Source organism: Setaria italica, chromosome V (assembly GCF_000263155.2).
Source record: "Setaria italica strain Yugu1 chromosome V, Setaria_italica_v2.0, whole genome shotgun sequence".
Classification (NCBI taxonomy): domain Eukaryota; kingdom Viridiplantae; phylum Streptophyta; class Magnoliopsida; order Poales; family Poaceae; genus Setaria; species Setaria italica.
This window is the reverse complement of record NC_028454.1, coordinates 42,402,925-42,420,282: the sequence shown is the minus strand read 5'-3', so window position 1 is coordinate 42,420,282 and position 17,358 is coordinate 42,402,925. Positions and strand designations below refer to the sequence as shown.

The following is a 17,358-nucleotide window of genomic DNA, read 5'->3' as shown; positions in this document are numbered from 1 at the left end:
GGCGCAACGGAGGCTGGCGGCGTTTCCTGACAAGGTGAAGGCAGTAGGCAGGCTGGCAGTGGCCGGTGGTGAGGGTTGGGCGGAGGTGGAGGCAAGGGGCGGGCAGTGGTGAGGCAGGAGCAGGGGGTGGCGGCGGCGACTCGGTGGAGCTCAAGCAAATAGATAAGGCATCGAGGGGAAAAAAGTGAAATAAAAAGGTGAATAATAGGTGGGCCCCGCAAGATGACATGTGGGGCCGCTGGTAGCTGTTGCTAACACCGTTAAAATGACATCCATCATATCCCTCTTAACCCCTCTAACCAAATAAAAAATTGAAATGGACTCGTCCTTCTAACTGAACACACGAGATGAGTTGAATACAACCTAAAAAAAATAGGATAAACTTAACTTATTCCACTTATTTCCAAAACCAAATACATACTGACGTGCTCTCGTAAGTGGCCGGTCGCGACACAATTACTCGACGAAGTAGGCATCGTTGCGGGAGTCAGGACTTTAGGCCCCGTGTTTGCGGCACCCTTTCGCTAGCTAGCTCAATTTGCTGCTCGCGCGAGGTGGATTTGTGAGAGGAGGAGATCGATTTGATGCTTGTCATCATGTAGAGGTGGAACCACCATAAAAAAAATTATTTGGAGTGTTAGAGCATACAGGAGTAAGAGCAGCGCGAGAGTTGAAGCAACATGGATGTGGTTTGGAATGCTTCCGAACAAGTTCTATACCTCAATATAGCTGGAAAAATTCACGTTTTAGGTTTTTTATATAAATAGGTCATGTTTTATATAAAAGTCACGTTCTAAACTACCAAACAGGTTTTTTATATAAACTAGACTATAATCGGGTAGAGTTTTTTAGCAGCTTTTTTATAAATCGCTAACTATAATTTGAAAAAGCGTGACCAAGCGATGATATGAACATTTCACAAAGTATCAGGGGGAAAAAAAGAAGTAAACGAAATGAAACTACGGTTGAACTGATTTAATAACGATTTCACATGTGAGATGTGACACGTTTGAAAGCCAACATTTGAAGGTAATTTTTGAAAGTTAAACATTTGAAGTGGGATTTCGGTTTTTGTATAGTGCGTATCATGCTCCGCAGGGGCACCTTTACCACTGGCCGAACTCGCCGTCCCCAACTAGCCGACTCCGCGCTCTGACACACTGCTTTCTCCTCCAATTCATGGCCTCCGCCTCCGCCTCCGCCTCACCCTCCGTCCCCGCCCGCTCTCCCACCGCCTAGCATTCTAGGGTTTCGGATTCCGAGTTCCAGGCCGCCGTCGCCGCCGCGGCCCGCAATGCGTGACTCGCCGGAGCAGGTCGTGAGGGAGGTCGGGAAGCGCCTCGCACATCCGCGCCTAGGCAAGGACGCCCTCGTCAAGCTCCTCAAGGTGACCACTGCTCCGTTCTACCCGCTTCTCCTCCTGGCTCATTTGCTCCTCGATCTAACCCAGCGCGATTCCATTTCCCGTGAAACGCCGCGCCGCCTCTGTTTGTTTCGAATTGATAGGAGACCTTGCAGTGGTGCACTGGAGCGTTGCTAAGTTTGGTGGTATTTGCTACTCAAATTAGAAGTTAGGGTTCAGGGAAGTGGATGCAGTCTAGTGAGTCTACTGACAAGTTTCAGTGAATTTGAATACCAAGTTGCAATACGTATTGATTTTTATCTGAAGCTGGAGCGATAGTGCAGTAGCACTGAAGAAGTTGCGTGTATTAGTGTATACCAGTAGAGGATATCATGTTTGGTAACTATGGTGCTTATGTTTGAGCGAGTAGAGATATTCAAGAGTTGGTTTCTGAATTGGGAATATTTTATGGTTGATGATGAAGATTTGTGGTGATTATTGTTAATCATAAATGTTCCCCCTTCATTTGAAATTAGTTTTGTTTTAGGGTTATTTTCAAAGGTGGGGAATAAATTCAGCAATTTCCTATTAAAGACCTTCCTGCCAACTTGAAGCAGCAGAAAAGCATTCAGAAATTCAGTTAAAGTGCTTTGGCACTGCTTGCCATTCCATCTTTGCTTTCTTTCTGAACTGCTATAGCTGAAGGAAGCTTCTACGCATTATTTTCGCATGAAGATTTAGATGCAGAATGAAAGGACATATGAGGCATGGTCCTACTCATTTCTGTAAATTGACAGCGAGTCGTTAACGTTTCAATGATTTATTAGCTTTTAACTTGTGCAACTGTTGTTTGATCATCCAGTTGTTTTAACAGTTCAGCCTAGCATAGAAGTTTTTCTGGAACTAGCCATGAAGTTATACATTATTAATTCATAGTCAAGTTGGATAACCATAATGATGTAAAAGGTCAAATAATAGTGGAGTAATATTATTTACTTATCTAACACACTTTTTTTTCCTTATCTGCAGCAAGCTGAAAATGCATTATCAGAGCTTAGTCAATCATCCTCTCTGCAGGATGCTCTTCAGGCTTTGAGTAAATCTCTAGTCCAGACCACTTTACTCAACCATAAGGACAAGGATGTCAAACTTCTTGTTGCGGTTTGCTTTATTGAGGTTATGCGGGTCCTCGCACCTGATCCACCTTTTAGCGATGAAATACTTACGGTACTTAACAGTCATGCCACTTTTGTGCTACTGTATTTTGTGATGTGAAATACTACCTAATAGTTACATTTTTTTCAACAAAACATCTAAACTTCATTACTTTTGAGAATAAGTAGTGAAAAATAACAATTTGATCAAGGACTGCACTCAATAGCACTTGTTTAACTGTTTTTCCACAGGAAATATTTAGGCTATTTATCAGCATATTTGCAGACCTTGCTGAAACTAGCAGTCCATATCTTACTAGAAGGATGAAGATTTTGGAAAATGTTGCTGCGCTTCGATGTTCTATGATTATGCTTAATATTGGCTGTGAGGACTTGATTCTTGATATTGTCAAAATTTTCTTCTCATCAGTGAGGTACAAGTAAATCTATTGCTGATTGCTATTCTCTTATATTTTTATCAAACCATTATTTGGATTTGGTGCATTTGTCCATAATGTTGCTTTGCAAATGCAGTTGTTCTTTGTTGAGCATATTTTAGTAGTAATTGTGAGATGTGGTTTAAACATTTTCTTTTCTAATACATTTATCAGCTTATTTTCTGTCCACTTAGCTTTTTATGGAGAAATCTAAATCTAGGAGCTCTCAGGTCATCAAGACTTCCAATACTGTATCCCAAAAGTGCATCATTGTGTGCCTATTTAAAGAAAAACTGTATAATGGGACAAATGTGATTTACTTATTTGATGGAGTGGGTTCAACAAATGTGCCTTGGCCACCATAGAACTGTGCCAGTGTGCATGCTAAGCATTTGTGCATTTTCTTCTTCAAACTAGAATACTCATTTTTCTTCATTTATAGTGTTTCTTTTCCACTTAAGATTATGATTGAAATGTCATTCCTTCAATTCTGTTACCATGCTTGTATTTTTGGTAATTGCATGCTTGGGTTTTGATGACTATTTTATTCGTCTTGATGGTTATTAATTACCATGTGAACTCACTATTGCTGAAAACATAGTTGAAGCACTCCAATCCCAGACAACTCAGATTAATTCCTGTAAGATATGATATTCAATAGAATTGGTCAAATTTTCATGAGAGAATCCTGTTCCAATTAGAGGTGCAGTTTTGGAGCTAGTTAATTTGTGATTTTTTCAAAAACTTTTTCTTATTAATGTTTTTGAAGAAATAAATATCTCTGAACAAATGTATACCTGCAATCTCACTTGTATACTCTAGTATGATGTCCCATGCTGATATCATTGCTTGACCACACTTTGACCTATTTTTGGCAGCTCACAAATTGCATTAGATTCAATATTAATCAACAGAACACATACATTACAACTATATAATTATGCCATGTTTTCTTCTTTTGCCTCCAAAGGCACGGAGGATCACGTGGTTAGCGGTATCGCTAAGTCATTTGTTTAATGGAAATATGGAATCACATGTTCCAATAAAAATGTATTTTTAAAAGAAAATATTGCATTATTGTTAGGATTTTTTTTGGTATACTACATTCCTGATTCTTTCTGTGATTTGAATTTCTCAGTTTCATATTTGTCTGCCAGATAATTGTTTGACTCTTAAAACTTAATATGATGGCTTTAGTAACATCTTTTCTGCGAACATTTTTACAGGCAAGGTCTTCAGCAGAGTGTGCGCCAAGCCATGCTATCAATTATGACGCAAATATTGAATGAAAAAGTTACTCAACCTCTTTTGGATGTGATTTTACGCAATTTAGTAAAAGATGACAAGGTGTGTTATTTGCTTTCTAGTTTGTTTTCCTTGTTGAAGGGATGTTTCTCCAAAGCTTGTAGTTATCAGCGGTCTGGACAAATACTCATGCATGTGGGCACCTGTGTTACTCATTCTTGGGTCAAAGTATATGCTCAGCTTCAGCTAATGTTTAGCTTCTTCTTTTTTGCTTGTGCAGGGAGCATCTCACAAACTTGCTTTTGACATCATTCGTGATTGTGCTAAGAAAATGGAGCCTATCATTTGCAGTTTTTTGTCCTCATGCATTTTTAACAAGGATATGCCAGTTAATGACCTCAGGAAATTACATCATAAAGTTATTCTGGAAATATTCCAGTGTGCACCCCAGATCCTTTTTGCTGTCATTCCAAACTTGACACATGAACTTCTCGTATGTTGATTCTTTTTACTTTGTTACACCATTGTACCTGCATAACATTCTTCCTGAATTTATACCATCAATTTCTGTAGAGTGAGCAGGTTGATATACGGCTGGAGGCAGTTCACCTGATTGGGAGGCTTCTTGCCTTCTCTAATCTTCATTTTGGTCAAGAAAACAAGTTAGTTTTTACAGAATTCCTGAGGAGATTCTCTGATAAATCTGCAGAAGTTAGAATTGCTGCAATTGATGCAGCAAAAGCCTGCTACATGGATAAATCATCTGGGAATGAAGCGCGAGAAATACTTTGTATGGCTGCTTATATTGGTTATTCTTCTATCTAGATTGATGTGTTATCACCCCTTTCATGTTGATGTTCATTTCTTTTGCAGTGTCACTTCAAGGAAGGTTATTAGATTTTGATGAAAAAGTGAGGATCCGAGCTGTTAACACAGTCTGTGATTTAGCCAAATCAAATCTTAGCTCGTTTCCTCATGAAGTGATATTGCATGCAGCTGAGAGGCTGCGTGACAAAAAGGTGAGTATGAACTGTTTGTATTTCTCAATGCAGCTACTTCTCTACAGTACTTCACCCAAAACATACTTTGCAGGCATCTGTTAGAAAAAATGTAATGCATAAGTTGCTGGAGCTGTATCGGGATTACTGTGACAAATGCTCAAATGGAACTGCTACGGTCAACACTCATTATGAACAAATCCCAGCTAAACTTATAGTTCTTTGTTTTGATAATGATGTTGAGTCCTTCAGGTTTGTTCTTTTTTCTCCCTTTGTACATAGGAGCTTGTCCACAGTTCTGAATTCTGGCTTCTTTATTATGGCAGGCCACAGAATATGGAACTCATATTTTCTGAAGAACTCTTTCCATCATCACTTTCTCCAAAAGAAAGAGCAACACATTGGATTGAGTTCTTTTCTTATTTCAAACCGGAGCATATTAAGGCTTTGAACATCATCTTTTCTCAGAAGAGAAGGTAGATATCCCGTATTCACAACACATCATATATTAGTGCAATAAACTGTACGCAACACATTTTATGCTAAAGAAGTTTACTTTAGGTTGCAATTGGAGATGCAAGCGTATTTATCACTCCGAGCAAAGAAGGTTTGTAGATTATTAACAAATTGGCAATGACAATTGATCTTCTTTCTCAAAATGAAGATTTCATGTGCTGTAGGAGGAACCTTCAGATGAAATACAGAAGAAAATCAGTGTATCATTCAGAAAGATGGCAACATCGTTTTCAGATACCGCTAAAGCTGAAGAGTGCTTTAAAAATTTGCACCAGATGAAAGATAATAACATATTTAAGGATTTGGTTGAATTAATCAATGAGGGGACAACTTTTGCAACAGGCCGTGTGACCAGAGTAATACTCCTTTAGTCCTTTTATGCTGCAAACTGTTTGATCTCTCCATGTTTTTGCTATCTTTTCTTGAATACTGGTTTCTGTTATCATGAGAATCCCACCAATATCAACTTATTGGCGATGTTGTAGTTCATAGTTTCTAGGTTTCACTGCACAATGTTCAATTGTTTTATTGGTATCTGTACTCCTTAGTCGTAGTTTTAGAATTGTACTTACTTATCAACTAGTCTTCCTGATAGCCCCTTTCAATTGACACCTGTGCAAGTGTGCATGCCTTTCAAATTTGAGAACTAACGGATAGAATAATCCTCACAAAAGTTAGTAGCAGAATTTGTCCTTTTCTTTTATCGCTCTGTAATTTAAATTCCAACTTTGATATTTTTATGATGCATTGTTCCTAAATTGTGCATCGGTTTACTGCTCCCCCTATTATCTGCCCTCATCTTGCTGTATTATTTGCTACCATAACAGACACACAAAACTCAGTGAACAAACTGTAAGATGCCAAGATGCATTGAGGGAAGAAAACATTATCAGATTTTTTTGTCTATTATATGATATTATGCGCCATTAGAAGTCTATTTATCTTTTTTTAATGATATGCATCTATTCACCATGATTGAGACACTCAGTAAATATTCCAGTGAGTAAGTCTATTACAGTTTTATAGCAGTTCCACATCCTGATATACCTGTTAGTACAAACATAATGTGAACTTTCCATCTTCAGTTTCTTACTAAAGGATAGGGATGTGAATTGGTGCCCCTAAGGGTCTTCACCAACCCTCTTTAGTTCAATTAATTTGACTAGTTTTCCAAAATGTCACGTGTTTTGGAAAATTACTTTAATTAATTAAATTAAAGAGGGTTGATGGTGCCCCTAGGGTCACCATTTTGCACCCCTACTACAAGCGGCTAACTTTAAATTCTGTTTAGATATAAAACACTCACTGAACATATTGATCTATTCAATTTTTTAGACTTATAAAAGGACACATCTCAAGCGTCATACCCCTAGTTTTTTCTATTCCTTTTCCTTCGCCTGCAGAAGTGCTTTTCTTAATACATTTATCCTAATGGATTGTTAAAGGTTCAGGAATCTGTGCTCTTTGCGTCTGACAGTGTGTTTGCAACATCTGCAGGATTCGTTTCTCAAGAGAATCGGACACAAACATCCAATGCACAGTTTCTTCAAAATTCTGTCTATAAAATGTTTGTACTCTATATTTAATCGGGAGATAGTCTGTGCTATCTTTGAATCTCTTTTATCCTGTGGAAATGGACTAACCGATTATGTGGAGTCTGCTTGTGATCTTTTACTGGTAAGCATATCTATGATAATATAGAAAGCACGGGTCCAGGTAGATCCAGCAGTTTTTACCATCTCCATCAAATTAGAAGGGTGCATTTCAACTTTAGGCCCTCCATCCTCCCAAACATGCTCACAATTTAATTGGGCATCCCTTAGTTGCACTTGCACCAATAGTTGTGATTCCTCACCTAAATTCCCTAATAATGGTTAAAACCTTGTAAAACTAACTGCTACCTGTTTCTTCATAGGCATACTGATTGTACTCTTCACTGTGTGATTTGTTTATGATTTTCTGCATTTATCTTTTTTTTTGGCAATTGGTTGCAACAGCTTGCATGCCTCCAGCTAGTAGTTAAATGGCGAGCAAGCTACATGTTTCTTTGCACGCATCACAAATTCTACCCTTTGTTGTAAGCCAGGGTTGGACGTGTTAATCTGGCCCCCTCATGGATAATTTCTGGCTCCATCCCTGCTCTGAGCCTGCAACTTGTTTATGATTTTCTTCTGCATTTTCAGTCTTCGTCCTTGATTGTACTATGATGTACCTAACAATGTTAAAAACTGCTTAGCTGTAGATTCAATGTAAAGAGCACTCTTGTTTGACTTCCTACTGATGCTTATTACTATCTCCACACTTTCAATCATGTTAAACAAAACTATCATCTATCCATGATTGATTGTATGAGTTGTATCTTACTAGTTTAATTTAAGATTGAGTTTATTCATGCCTGTTCTTATGCAAGAAGCATCTTTTATGCTTCTCACTCAAAGGTGTAACAATGTAGGTAGTTGCAATGGTGTTTCCATCATTATTTGGAGGGTCAGAGGAGTACTTGCTTAAGTTATTCTCAGAAGAATCAGTCCTGATAAATGAGAAGACTCTCCGGATGTTGGCACATTTGGCAAAATCCACACACCATTTATCTATTAATTTCAGGTAAATGCATCTGTATGTGAAACTGGATTGTCTTGATCTGTTTGTTTCTTGATGATTATTCTGAACATGACTAATGCTTATGTAAGAAGTGCAAACATTATCTCTTAGTAGATCCATAGGGAAATATGTATACACACACAGTGCAGGACGAGGGAAATATAACAACCTATTTGAGAGACTAAGGCACTCTTAAAATTTGATATCTGTATCAATACTTTACCTCACATATGAGTTATCAAGGATAAGTTCTGATTTACTTGTGCGCTGCGACATGTTACGTCAAATCTTGAAAATCATTCTAAGCTTCGTATACAGATCAAAACTCAAAGAGTATATTTACTGTATTTGTTATTTTCAAGGAAAAAAGTCCACTTTACTCCACTGTGAAGTATCGTGAGAGCTCACTTAACACCTTATGTATTTTCTGCTGTGTTTGAAGTTCGCAACCCCTTGTTTTATAATACCGCTGCATTAAACCCCTAATGATGGTTACACTATCTTTATTCGCAGGGTGGACATGATTTAAGTGGTTTAGTCCACGTCATTCAGCCAGCTGGCCATCCAATGAGGCTAAACCACATAAACGTTGTCCACCCTTGCAAAATTATCATTATGGGTTAGTCGCACTGATATTAGGAAGCAAGGGGTCAGACAGACCAGAAAATATTAAAAAAACTTAGCAAATTAACAGACTCACAATACTTTGTTATGGTAAAGTGAACTTTTCCCAATTTTCTAAAGAAGTGACTACAGTATATCTGTTTGTAAGAGGGAGGTTCATAGATTTTATATTAAAGAATCTTTTATTTCTGTTTCCAGCAATGTTGTCTACCCATTACTGGAGCAAAAATGTATTGAAGGAACTCGTGCTGAATCAAAATATGCTATCACTGCAATTGCTTCACTGCACTCCCCAGATGATCAGAGATTTGCTAAATTATGCAAGGTAGGTGGTAGTTCAGACGCTTTTTGTGATTTGTTATTATATTTCTGAATGTCTGAATCCACAATTAACATTATAAAAAAAATGAAACCACTGTTATTTTATAAAAATGCTTTATTTCATGAATGATGGTAGTTTGTGTTCCAGCTGTTACATTTTCACCAAGCTTCCAAGCTGAGTAACATATTAAAATGAAAAGGAATTCCTGCCATTGCACAACTTTTTTCACATGACATTAATTAATTTTCCGTTCATGCTCACCTAACTTTGTTTATCTCATTCTTATCCCATTTGGTTGCTTCTCACTCGCTGCAAGGTTTACATTGCTGTTTGTGTATACTTGTATATGCTGTTTGGGGCTGGACCTGGCCCTGGATGTGGTGCTGCAGCAGCAGTCGGCAGCAGGGGATTAGAATTAGTTTGTGTAGGTTTGTTAACAGATAAGATTTGGTTAGCTATTTGGATAAGATTTGTTAGTAGACAGCCGAGTTCCTAGTTTAGCAAGCAAGAAGTAGTCGAATTCTCCATCTGATTACCTCTTGCCGTTCATCACCCAATAATCTAACGATAACATCTGATTACAAGTGGCATCATTTATGCGATCCCTCTTTACAATTAACGTGGGCTATACACTGTTTTTGAGATTACAAGAGAAACCCCTCTTTTAATCAAATAAAAGCTTTTGAGATTTCTCTTCATTTTATTCACTAGTGTAAACTATAAACTGCTAACTTAGAGGCAAGGTGACACATCCAGCTTTTATCTGTTTTGTTTATGGCTTAGAGCAGGATAAAGATTAAAAGATGATGTAGTAGGTTATGCTGCAGAACTCATGTCGCTAATGTCCAAAATTTTTCCATGACATAATCAAGTACTCCCTCCGTTTTGAAATATATGACGTTTAGGACAATCTATTTAGTTAAAACTAAAGTAATTTGCTTGTCTAGACATTATATATTTAAGAATGGAGGCAGTATCTACTTACTAAATATGTATTGTATTAATCTTTATTTATTGTTCTTACTAAGCAAATATTATGTTCAGCATGGTTTATTGGTCCCATATTGAAATGCTTAATACTGTTGCAAAATGGTATCTATGATGCTATGCTACTAAAAATGTTTGTTGGCAAGATAGGTCCTTGTTTTTAACTCTTTTTTCCCCCAACTTGACACCATATGACCATTTCCATTGCGTACAATTTATGTCATCTATTCTTCTCTGCAGAAAGTTGTTGCTGGTCTAAATGATAATTGCAATGTTCCAACACTATTACAGTCTTTGGGCTCAATATTGGAGCATTCCCCTTCTGTCTATGAGTTATACGGCAGGCAGATCATCAATTCCATTCAAGATATTTTGTTGTCAACTGAAGTAGGTATTTTTATATAGTAATATGTAGTCTAGAGTTAAACAAGCTTATTTGTGGTGCTTTGGCCTATGCAGTTCATTTCATCATCTGAACAGTCATCCCTTGATGGCAATTCTGTATGCTGCTTCTCATGCAAACTGAAGGTAAGCTCACTGTTCGAAAGGAAACAATTGATTCATGGTAGGTTGAGTGTGGATGAAATTCACTTAAGGGCTTCTACATATTGCATCCACTTTGGAAACAACTTTCTTCTAGACTTCTACTTTTACTAGCATGCTGGCATGGGTGGGGAGAAACAAGAGACTATTAGGGATGCATCTGTGTTCTGGTCTGACTTTTCTGTGGTCTATTGTAGGTTTATTGTCTCAAAGCACTTGTCAAAGGCTTTTTACCAAGAAGTACTGCCCGTGCTCGAATTAACAATGTTCTGGGGAAGCTGTTGGAGTATGAGAAGGGTCTTTTCCCAGACATTGCTCTATGGTACGTCTTTGTTTGCTAGCTCTCATTCGGCTTAAACCCCTTTCTTTTCGGAAACGATTTACTATTCCAAATTTTGTGTTTGTTTACTGATAACCTCAGATTTCAGGCAACTGGTGAGGTGGTGATACTAATTTATATTTTTAGAATAAAAACTCTGAAATGTGTTATTACTTGGTTGATTAGCATTTCTATGATATTTGTTGAGGTCAATTTTTCTAGTTTGAAAAATCAAAATCTTATGCCTTCTCTGCTTACAAGTCATCCACTATGTGCTTTACAAGTTTCATTTTTATATTTTTACCAATGTTCTAGAGTTACTGTGATTGTGAAACATGGCAGTAATTTAGGAATGTCAGTCCATTGCAATCGGATGCTTCTTGGTTAGTTCAATGACAGGAAGTAGAAACTTAATGAACTTTTCTAGAGAGATAAGGAATGTTGAATTACTTTTATTACCTGCGGTTTGTAGAAAATAAATAAGAGTTTTGTGCATACTCAAAAGACCAGTTACTCTAGGAGAGTTCCACTTATTGTAATACAAATTCCATGAACGATCATGTTCTATGAAGTTCACTAGACGAGTTTTTTTATTCTGTGTTAGTTTCCTTTTATTTTTGCACCAATGAAATACTGATTTTGTTTCCTCCTATGCTGTATTCAGTGAAAATGATAGTCCGTATCTGCAACTGGCTGCTGGGAAATCTGTACTGCAATTAGCTACAAGATGGGATGTACATATTTCACCAGAATTATTTCGTAAAACAATTCTCATGGCAAGGGTATTGTCAATATTTTGCACTGCTAATTATTACCCTGTCTTTATTTTTTATATGGAGGCAGCATTTCTGCCCATTAACCCTTCAAAATTAGTTGGTAATCTAGTTTTTAGGTCATTGATTTTGAGGTGCAATCTTCTGTGGACAGATATATATGCTTGCATGCATCAGTTCGCCTTACATACCTTGGTCCAGTAGTGCAATTTTTATTTGAGACCATGATACTGACCGACCTATCATAGTTCCATATTTCAAACCTATTATTGGAGGATCTCTGCATTTTAGTACTTTCCTATCCTTTTGTAATGTATATTCTGTTTGGCTTCCAGGATCCTTCATATATTGTTCGTAAGTCATTTATTTGCAAACTTTATGGCCTTTTGAAGAGACGTGCTATCCCAGTTAGATATGCATGTGCTTTTGCACTTGCGTCAACAGATTGCTCTGGAGATGTCCGTGCTGAAGTAAATGCCCTGTTCTTTTTTTCTATTTTTGTCAGTTTTCTATATATATGCCATACAACTTGTGTGTGCTGAAGGGGTTTCCCTGTACTGTTCCTAGTCAGCAAGTTACTTAAGTGAAGTGCTAAAGGAGCAAAGAAGGTTTTTTGTTCAACAGAACAGAGCAAGCAAAGATTCTATTGTGGACAACCCAGCATATGCTGTGGTTTTCTTGATCCATACTCTAGCATATGATGGGGGGCTCCCTTCCAATTTTTATGAAGATGAAACTAGCTTTCCTGAAATTTGCAGGTATTTTCTTATTTTATTTTTGGATCCTGCTGCAAGTTCCTTTGGTACTTAAGTGATTCCTGTGGCTAGAAAATTTTGGTATTTCTTATGCGTTCCTTTGTTTTATTGACAGCCCGCTTTGTGTGATGTTGAGGGAACTAGTTGAAATAGACAGTTTTAACAGAACTGAACATGGTCCCGCAGCCAGTTCTGTATCAGTTCTGTCAGGGATCTTCCGTGCTATTCAGAAGGCTGAGGATCCAGCTGATTCTGAGATCACTCCGGTTTGTATTTTGGCCACTGTTAGACATGTACTATTTGCTTACCATTTTGTCATCAAACACTGATGTCCTAAGCTCCTGTCACAGAAACTGCACATTCTCTCGAAAATTGGCTTGCTTATTGTAAAAGAACTTGATAAGCATTGCAAGATGTCTGATTCTCCACGCCATGTTCTCTTGCCCTCATCTTACTATAAATTATCTGGGAGTGAAAGAAAAGCAGATGTAAGCCACTCTGTAAATTATTTGAATCCATAGCTTAGTCTACCTTTGCATTATAACTAACTTTTCATCTGGCTCCATTATTTCTAATGCAGGAATGCTGCCAAGAAAATTTCATTAGTGATAAGCTTGTAAAGAGAATTCTCAAAGCTCATGAACCTTATAAACATCAGGTATATTCTGTCTGCATTGCCCCAGTTTCATCTTCTTTTAAATATATAATTGTACACAATCTAGCCCCTAACTTGGTGATGGTCTAAGCTGATTGACATGTATTTCAGGACAATGTTAAATGCTCTGTTGTTTCTGAGAGGGTATCAAATGAATCTGCGCCTGATCAAATGAATGCAAGTGTTTGTGATAAAGGGAAAGGGAACAGAAGTTTGGCATCTGGAAAAGCTGTGTCCAAGAAAAAGGATCAGAATACTAATAATAGCTTGGAGAAAGAAAACGCATCGTCTTGTGGTTCTGCTGGCACAAAGTTGTCATCTCCAGGCTCCTTGGGTTTAGCTAAGGAAGCTGATTCTAGAGATTGTGTCTCCCTCTTGGATAAGCAGAATCGTCCTATGAGTAGGTGCTCCACTGGGGAGACTAGAGCTTCAAAGGCAGATCGTAACTTCTGTAGGAAAACTGTGGTATGCTCATATTTGCTAACCTCTGATAAAATTATAATTTTGGCTAGATAATGATTATCTATAGTTTCCTGCACAAACATTTACATCAATATTTTTTTATTGTTTTTGCAGGACCTTTCCAACTTTCATCTCAGAGAATGGTAAGCAGAACAGTTTGTCACGATTTCCTTGTTTGCAAACAATTTGTCGCCTGCTTTGCATTGTTTAGTATATGCACATGACTAAGCTGATATCGTGAAGTGACTTAAATGTGTTCTACAAAGGTTACCTCATGAAGTCATGATATCATGTTTTACACCATTGAAGTGCAATATATCCTGTGAATTATTCTTGAACTAGCTGTATAGAGCTACCTTTCCCCCATTTTCTGCCCAATGTACAAGAACTGTAGCAAAAGGTTCGTAATCTGAAAACAAACTTCCAGAATTAAAGAAAGAAATTTAACCTATATAGACCTGATTCTGATAGATCAGTTTTACTTGGGCCGTTTAGTTATCTCTCAGATAAATTCAGAAATTAAATTGCACATGCTTTATCTTTATATCCTGCCGTGGTCTGGATTTCTGGTTACTAGTTCTTGGATAGCATAGCAGGCATATGCTTGCCAGTCCAACCATACTCCGTTTCAATCAACAGAAACAACTACTTTGTTCCATAATTGTGCTTGACTGCTGGTGTTGCAAGTATAACAAGGGAGTTGAAATGAACTTGTTCAACTTATTCAATAAGTTTGTTTTTGTACTTTACTCCAAATTTATCTTGCAAGTTTTCATTCTTTTGATGATACTAATTCTAAATTATTTATAGTTCCTTCAAGAAAGATCGTGGCAAGGGTTCATCTGAATCCCAGAAGCATGAAGCTTTGCTTCCTGGCTCTTCGATTTTATGGTGAGAATTATTCCCTTTTATTTTCATTTTGAACCTTTGCCAACTTCCTATCTATGACTACTTACATATCAACTTGCAGCAGTGAACTTGAAGACGTTGGTGATTGCGGTGACAATTTTGTGAAACCGCCTTTATCAAACAACATAAGAGGTAAGCACCCTATGTCCAGGATATGACAGCACCTTCATTTTACCAGTGCATAAAGGCCAATGACTGTACAGAGTTCTTATGGGCAGATGGCTCTGAGACTAAATCCGCGGATTGCGGTTGATCTAAAACTGACTATGTGAGGTCTTGATTCTTGAACTGCCTTACCTGACTGAACAAAATATAATACTATAAGTTGTAAATCAAAGCTCAACATAATAGTGGTTCTGATCAGCAGTATGGTACTGGTACTACCTTGAATAATTAAATTGTTAGTCCAATTCTACAAGGTGCTTTTATTCTGACAATTTGTGAGGCTGATGAAAAAATGTGTTACGACTTTTATGTGTCTAGAGACCCTTATGAACTCCGTGTTTGTATTTCATGTACTAATCCAGTTCAATACATTGTAGTGGACCTTAAGAAAAAGGGCAAGAGGGCGTTAGAGTTGGTAAATTCGCAGAACAGTTCTGATGTAACTGGTGTTGACACAAGAGATAATGTAAGCCGTGAAAACAAAGCATAATCTCATTTGTATCATGGATTTATCTCTAATTTTTGCTTTTTCCCAGGTTCGACGCACTAGAGCAAGGAAGGTGCGAGTGTAAACAGCTAGTTGAATCTAATCGTAGTATTTATCTGATTGTCGTCCAATGTAAATACTTAGTTTTGGAATCATTTTTATCCAGTGTGCATCCGCTTTCAAGTATTTTGGACCAAGAAGCCTTGGCCCTGCTTTATATTGAAAAAGCACAGTACGCCGGGTTACGGGCTTTACAAAGTTAGCAAAGTAGCGACCCCCATCCGCTTGCAAGTATTGCTGATGGTTACGAAGATCTTGGTCTCGATCATCCATGTAACATTGTAACTTATAAATACAGACGGGCATGTGAGTGTCGTGTGTGATATCTTCTCTAATGTTATCCTTGATTGGTAGTTCTGTTGGACATGTTAGTCTGCAAACTTGGTACGGGCCTGTGCTTTTTTCATCTTTATAAGCTCGTCCATGTTCTGATTTTGTTACTGGCAGTGTAACTTGATGCTGTATGATTGTATCCAAGCACGGAAATGGACAGAGGCCCAAAAACGCTGCATGAAAATTATCGGCGTAGCACTATGCTACACAAGAGGACGATGCCTTCATCGCCATGCCCCTAAGGCCCATCGAGCGGCTGCCTCGTACTGGATGCGAATGCTAGCTAACTAGCGTTAGCGTATTCACGCGAAACAAAATATTTGAACTCGGAGTAAACCACCGACGGATTGTAGAGGTAGAGAAGTTCGAGAGAAGAGAGAGAGATAACCCGAATATACGGCAGCAACAACCAATAGCGTATCTCCAGAAGTTGCAACGGACGTGGGATCAGGGATATGCTGTTAACGACATGCCTTTCCCGATCTCAAAACCTACCAGACCTTCCCTATAAATTGCCCCCCTCTTTTCCCGTAGCTTCATCCCACGCACAGCCAACCAAAAGTCCAAAACCCCCTTTGGCGCCTCCATCTTCATCCAAAGAGAGATGGCGCCATCAAACAAGCTCACGCTGATCGCATTGCTCGTCGCCTTCGCCATCGTCGCTCCGTCTGCGGCGGTTAGAGATGGAGGAGCAGCCAAGGATGCCCCGGCGCCGGCGCCGTCGGCCAGCGGAGAAGCTACTGTGCACCCCATGGGCTTCTTTGATGATATCCTGGACGATATAATCCACTTCCGCATCCCTGACCTGCCTCTGCCACCAATCCTGCCTTGCCCTCCTGATTTCCCCATAAAAATCCCGTTCATCCCCTGCTACAATGAAACAAACACGCTGGAGTGCAGGTCGTCGCTGGCGAAGTACATGCCGCCATGCGCCGGCTTCCTCACCGACGCCGACGACAGTGGCAGCGCGTCCTCGCCTCCGAAGGAGTGCTGCAACGCCATCGGATCGTTCCTCGAGGATCCCATGGCTCTGTGCCTCTGCCACGTCGTGAACGGCGACTTCGGCAAGCTCCTGAAGGCGCCGATGAACCCCAAGCGCGCCAACTCCTTCCTGCAGCAGTGTGGTTTTGAACTATCATCGGCCCAAGTATCCAGGATCTGCTCCGGCAGTAAGTCTTTATAAGTTTTCTTTTTGTCTCCTGATTATTAGATTGCATATATGGTTCGTACTATGTAATATTATCCTTGCAACAAAGATTAAACCTTGATGGCACCGACAGATACTACGCTCACCATTCCGCCGATGGATGCTCCGAGTCCTCCACGTCCACCAACTTGGCGCCACCACGGAACAAAGGGTTCGTGTGCTTTACTTTCATTAACTAGTTTTGTGGCAAGTGAATTATTTGCTTGGTTTGTGTATATAACATCCATGTTATTCTTGGCAGGTGGATCGCCATAAGAGGCACAGGAGAGGTTGATCGATTCTTCCATCAAGAGTAATAGGAGATAGGGATTACAGATCCATGATCGTCGTCGTAGTATTTGTGGTGTGTTAGGTATTAGTGGTGTGTTAGGGATATGTTACAACCTCTTGCCATGGAAGAAATATCTAGATTATTTGAGAATTATATGTGTGCCCTGTGTCGTCGCAGGATGTGTGCCTTGTGT

General features: G+C 38.8%; 2 protein-coding genes across 2 annotated transcripts; both read left to right on the top strand.

Moving 5' to 3' along the window:
* The first annotated feature begins 1,121 nt into the window (after nucleotides 1–1,121).
* LOC101762193 (sister chromatid cohesion protein PDS5 homolog A) lies at nucleotides 1,122–15,794 on the top strand. The gene is given in 30 exon segments (XM_022827228.1): nucleotides 1,122–1,387; nucleotides 2,372–2,569; nucleotides 2,749–2,930; nucleotides 4,160–4,280; nucleotides 4,459–4,671; nucleotides 4,752–4,991; nucleotides 4,993–5,042; nucleotides 5,044–5,197; nucleotides 5,271–5,428; nucleotides 5,503–5,652; nucleotides 5,738–5,783; nucleotides 5,857–6,048; nucleotides 7,190–7,369; nucleotides 8,145–8,296; nucleotides 9,116–9,242; nucleotides 10,467–10,613; nucleotides 10,686–10,754; nucleotides 10,967–11,091; nucleotides 11,753–11,870; nucleotides 12,197–12,331; nucleotides 12,429–12,619; nucleotides 12,732–12,882; nucleotides 12,967–13,104; nucleotides 13,197–13,274; nucleotides 13,383–13,736; nucleotides 13,848–13,876; nucleotides 14,544–14,624; nucleotides 14,704–14,774; nucleotides 15,185–15,273; nucleotides 15,344–15,794. Coding segments are annotated over 30 exon segments (4,068 nt in total). The 5' UTR covers nucleotides 1,122–1,294; the 3' UTR covers nucleotides 15,380–15,794.
* A 447-nt stretch (nucleotides 15,795–16,241) lies between these two features.
* Nucleotides 16,242–17,149, top strand: LOC101753298. The gene is made up of 3 exons (XM_004972208.2): nucleotides 16,242–16,856; nucleotides 16,968–17,045; nucleotides 17,136–17,149. The coding sequence occupies exons 1-3, from the start codon at nucleotides 16,292–16,294 to the stop codon at nucleotides 17,147–17,149; spliced, it is 657 nt and encodes a 218-aa protein (XP_004972265.1). The 5' UTR covers nucleotides 16,242–16,291.
* Nucleotides 17,150–17,358: the final 209 nt, after the last annotated feature.

Coding starts and splice junctions, on each gene's coding strand:
- LOC101753298 (XM_004972208.2), top strand. CDS start 16,292: ATGGCGCCATCAAACAAGCTCACGCTGATCGCATTGCTCGTCGCCTTC. Junction 16,857..16,967: donor ATCCAGGATCTGCTCCGGCA/GTAAGTCTTTAT, acceptor TGGCACCGACAG/ATACTACGCTCACCATTCCG.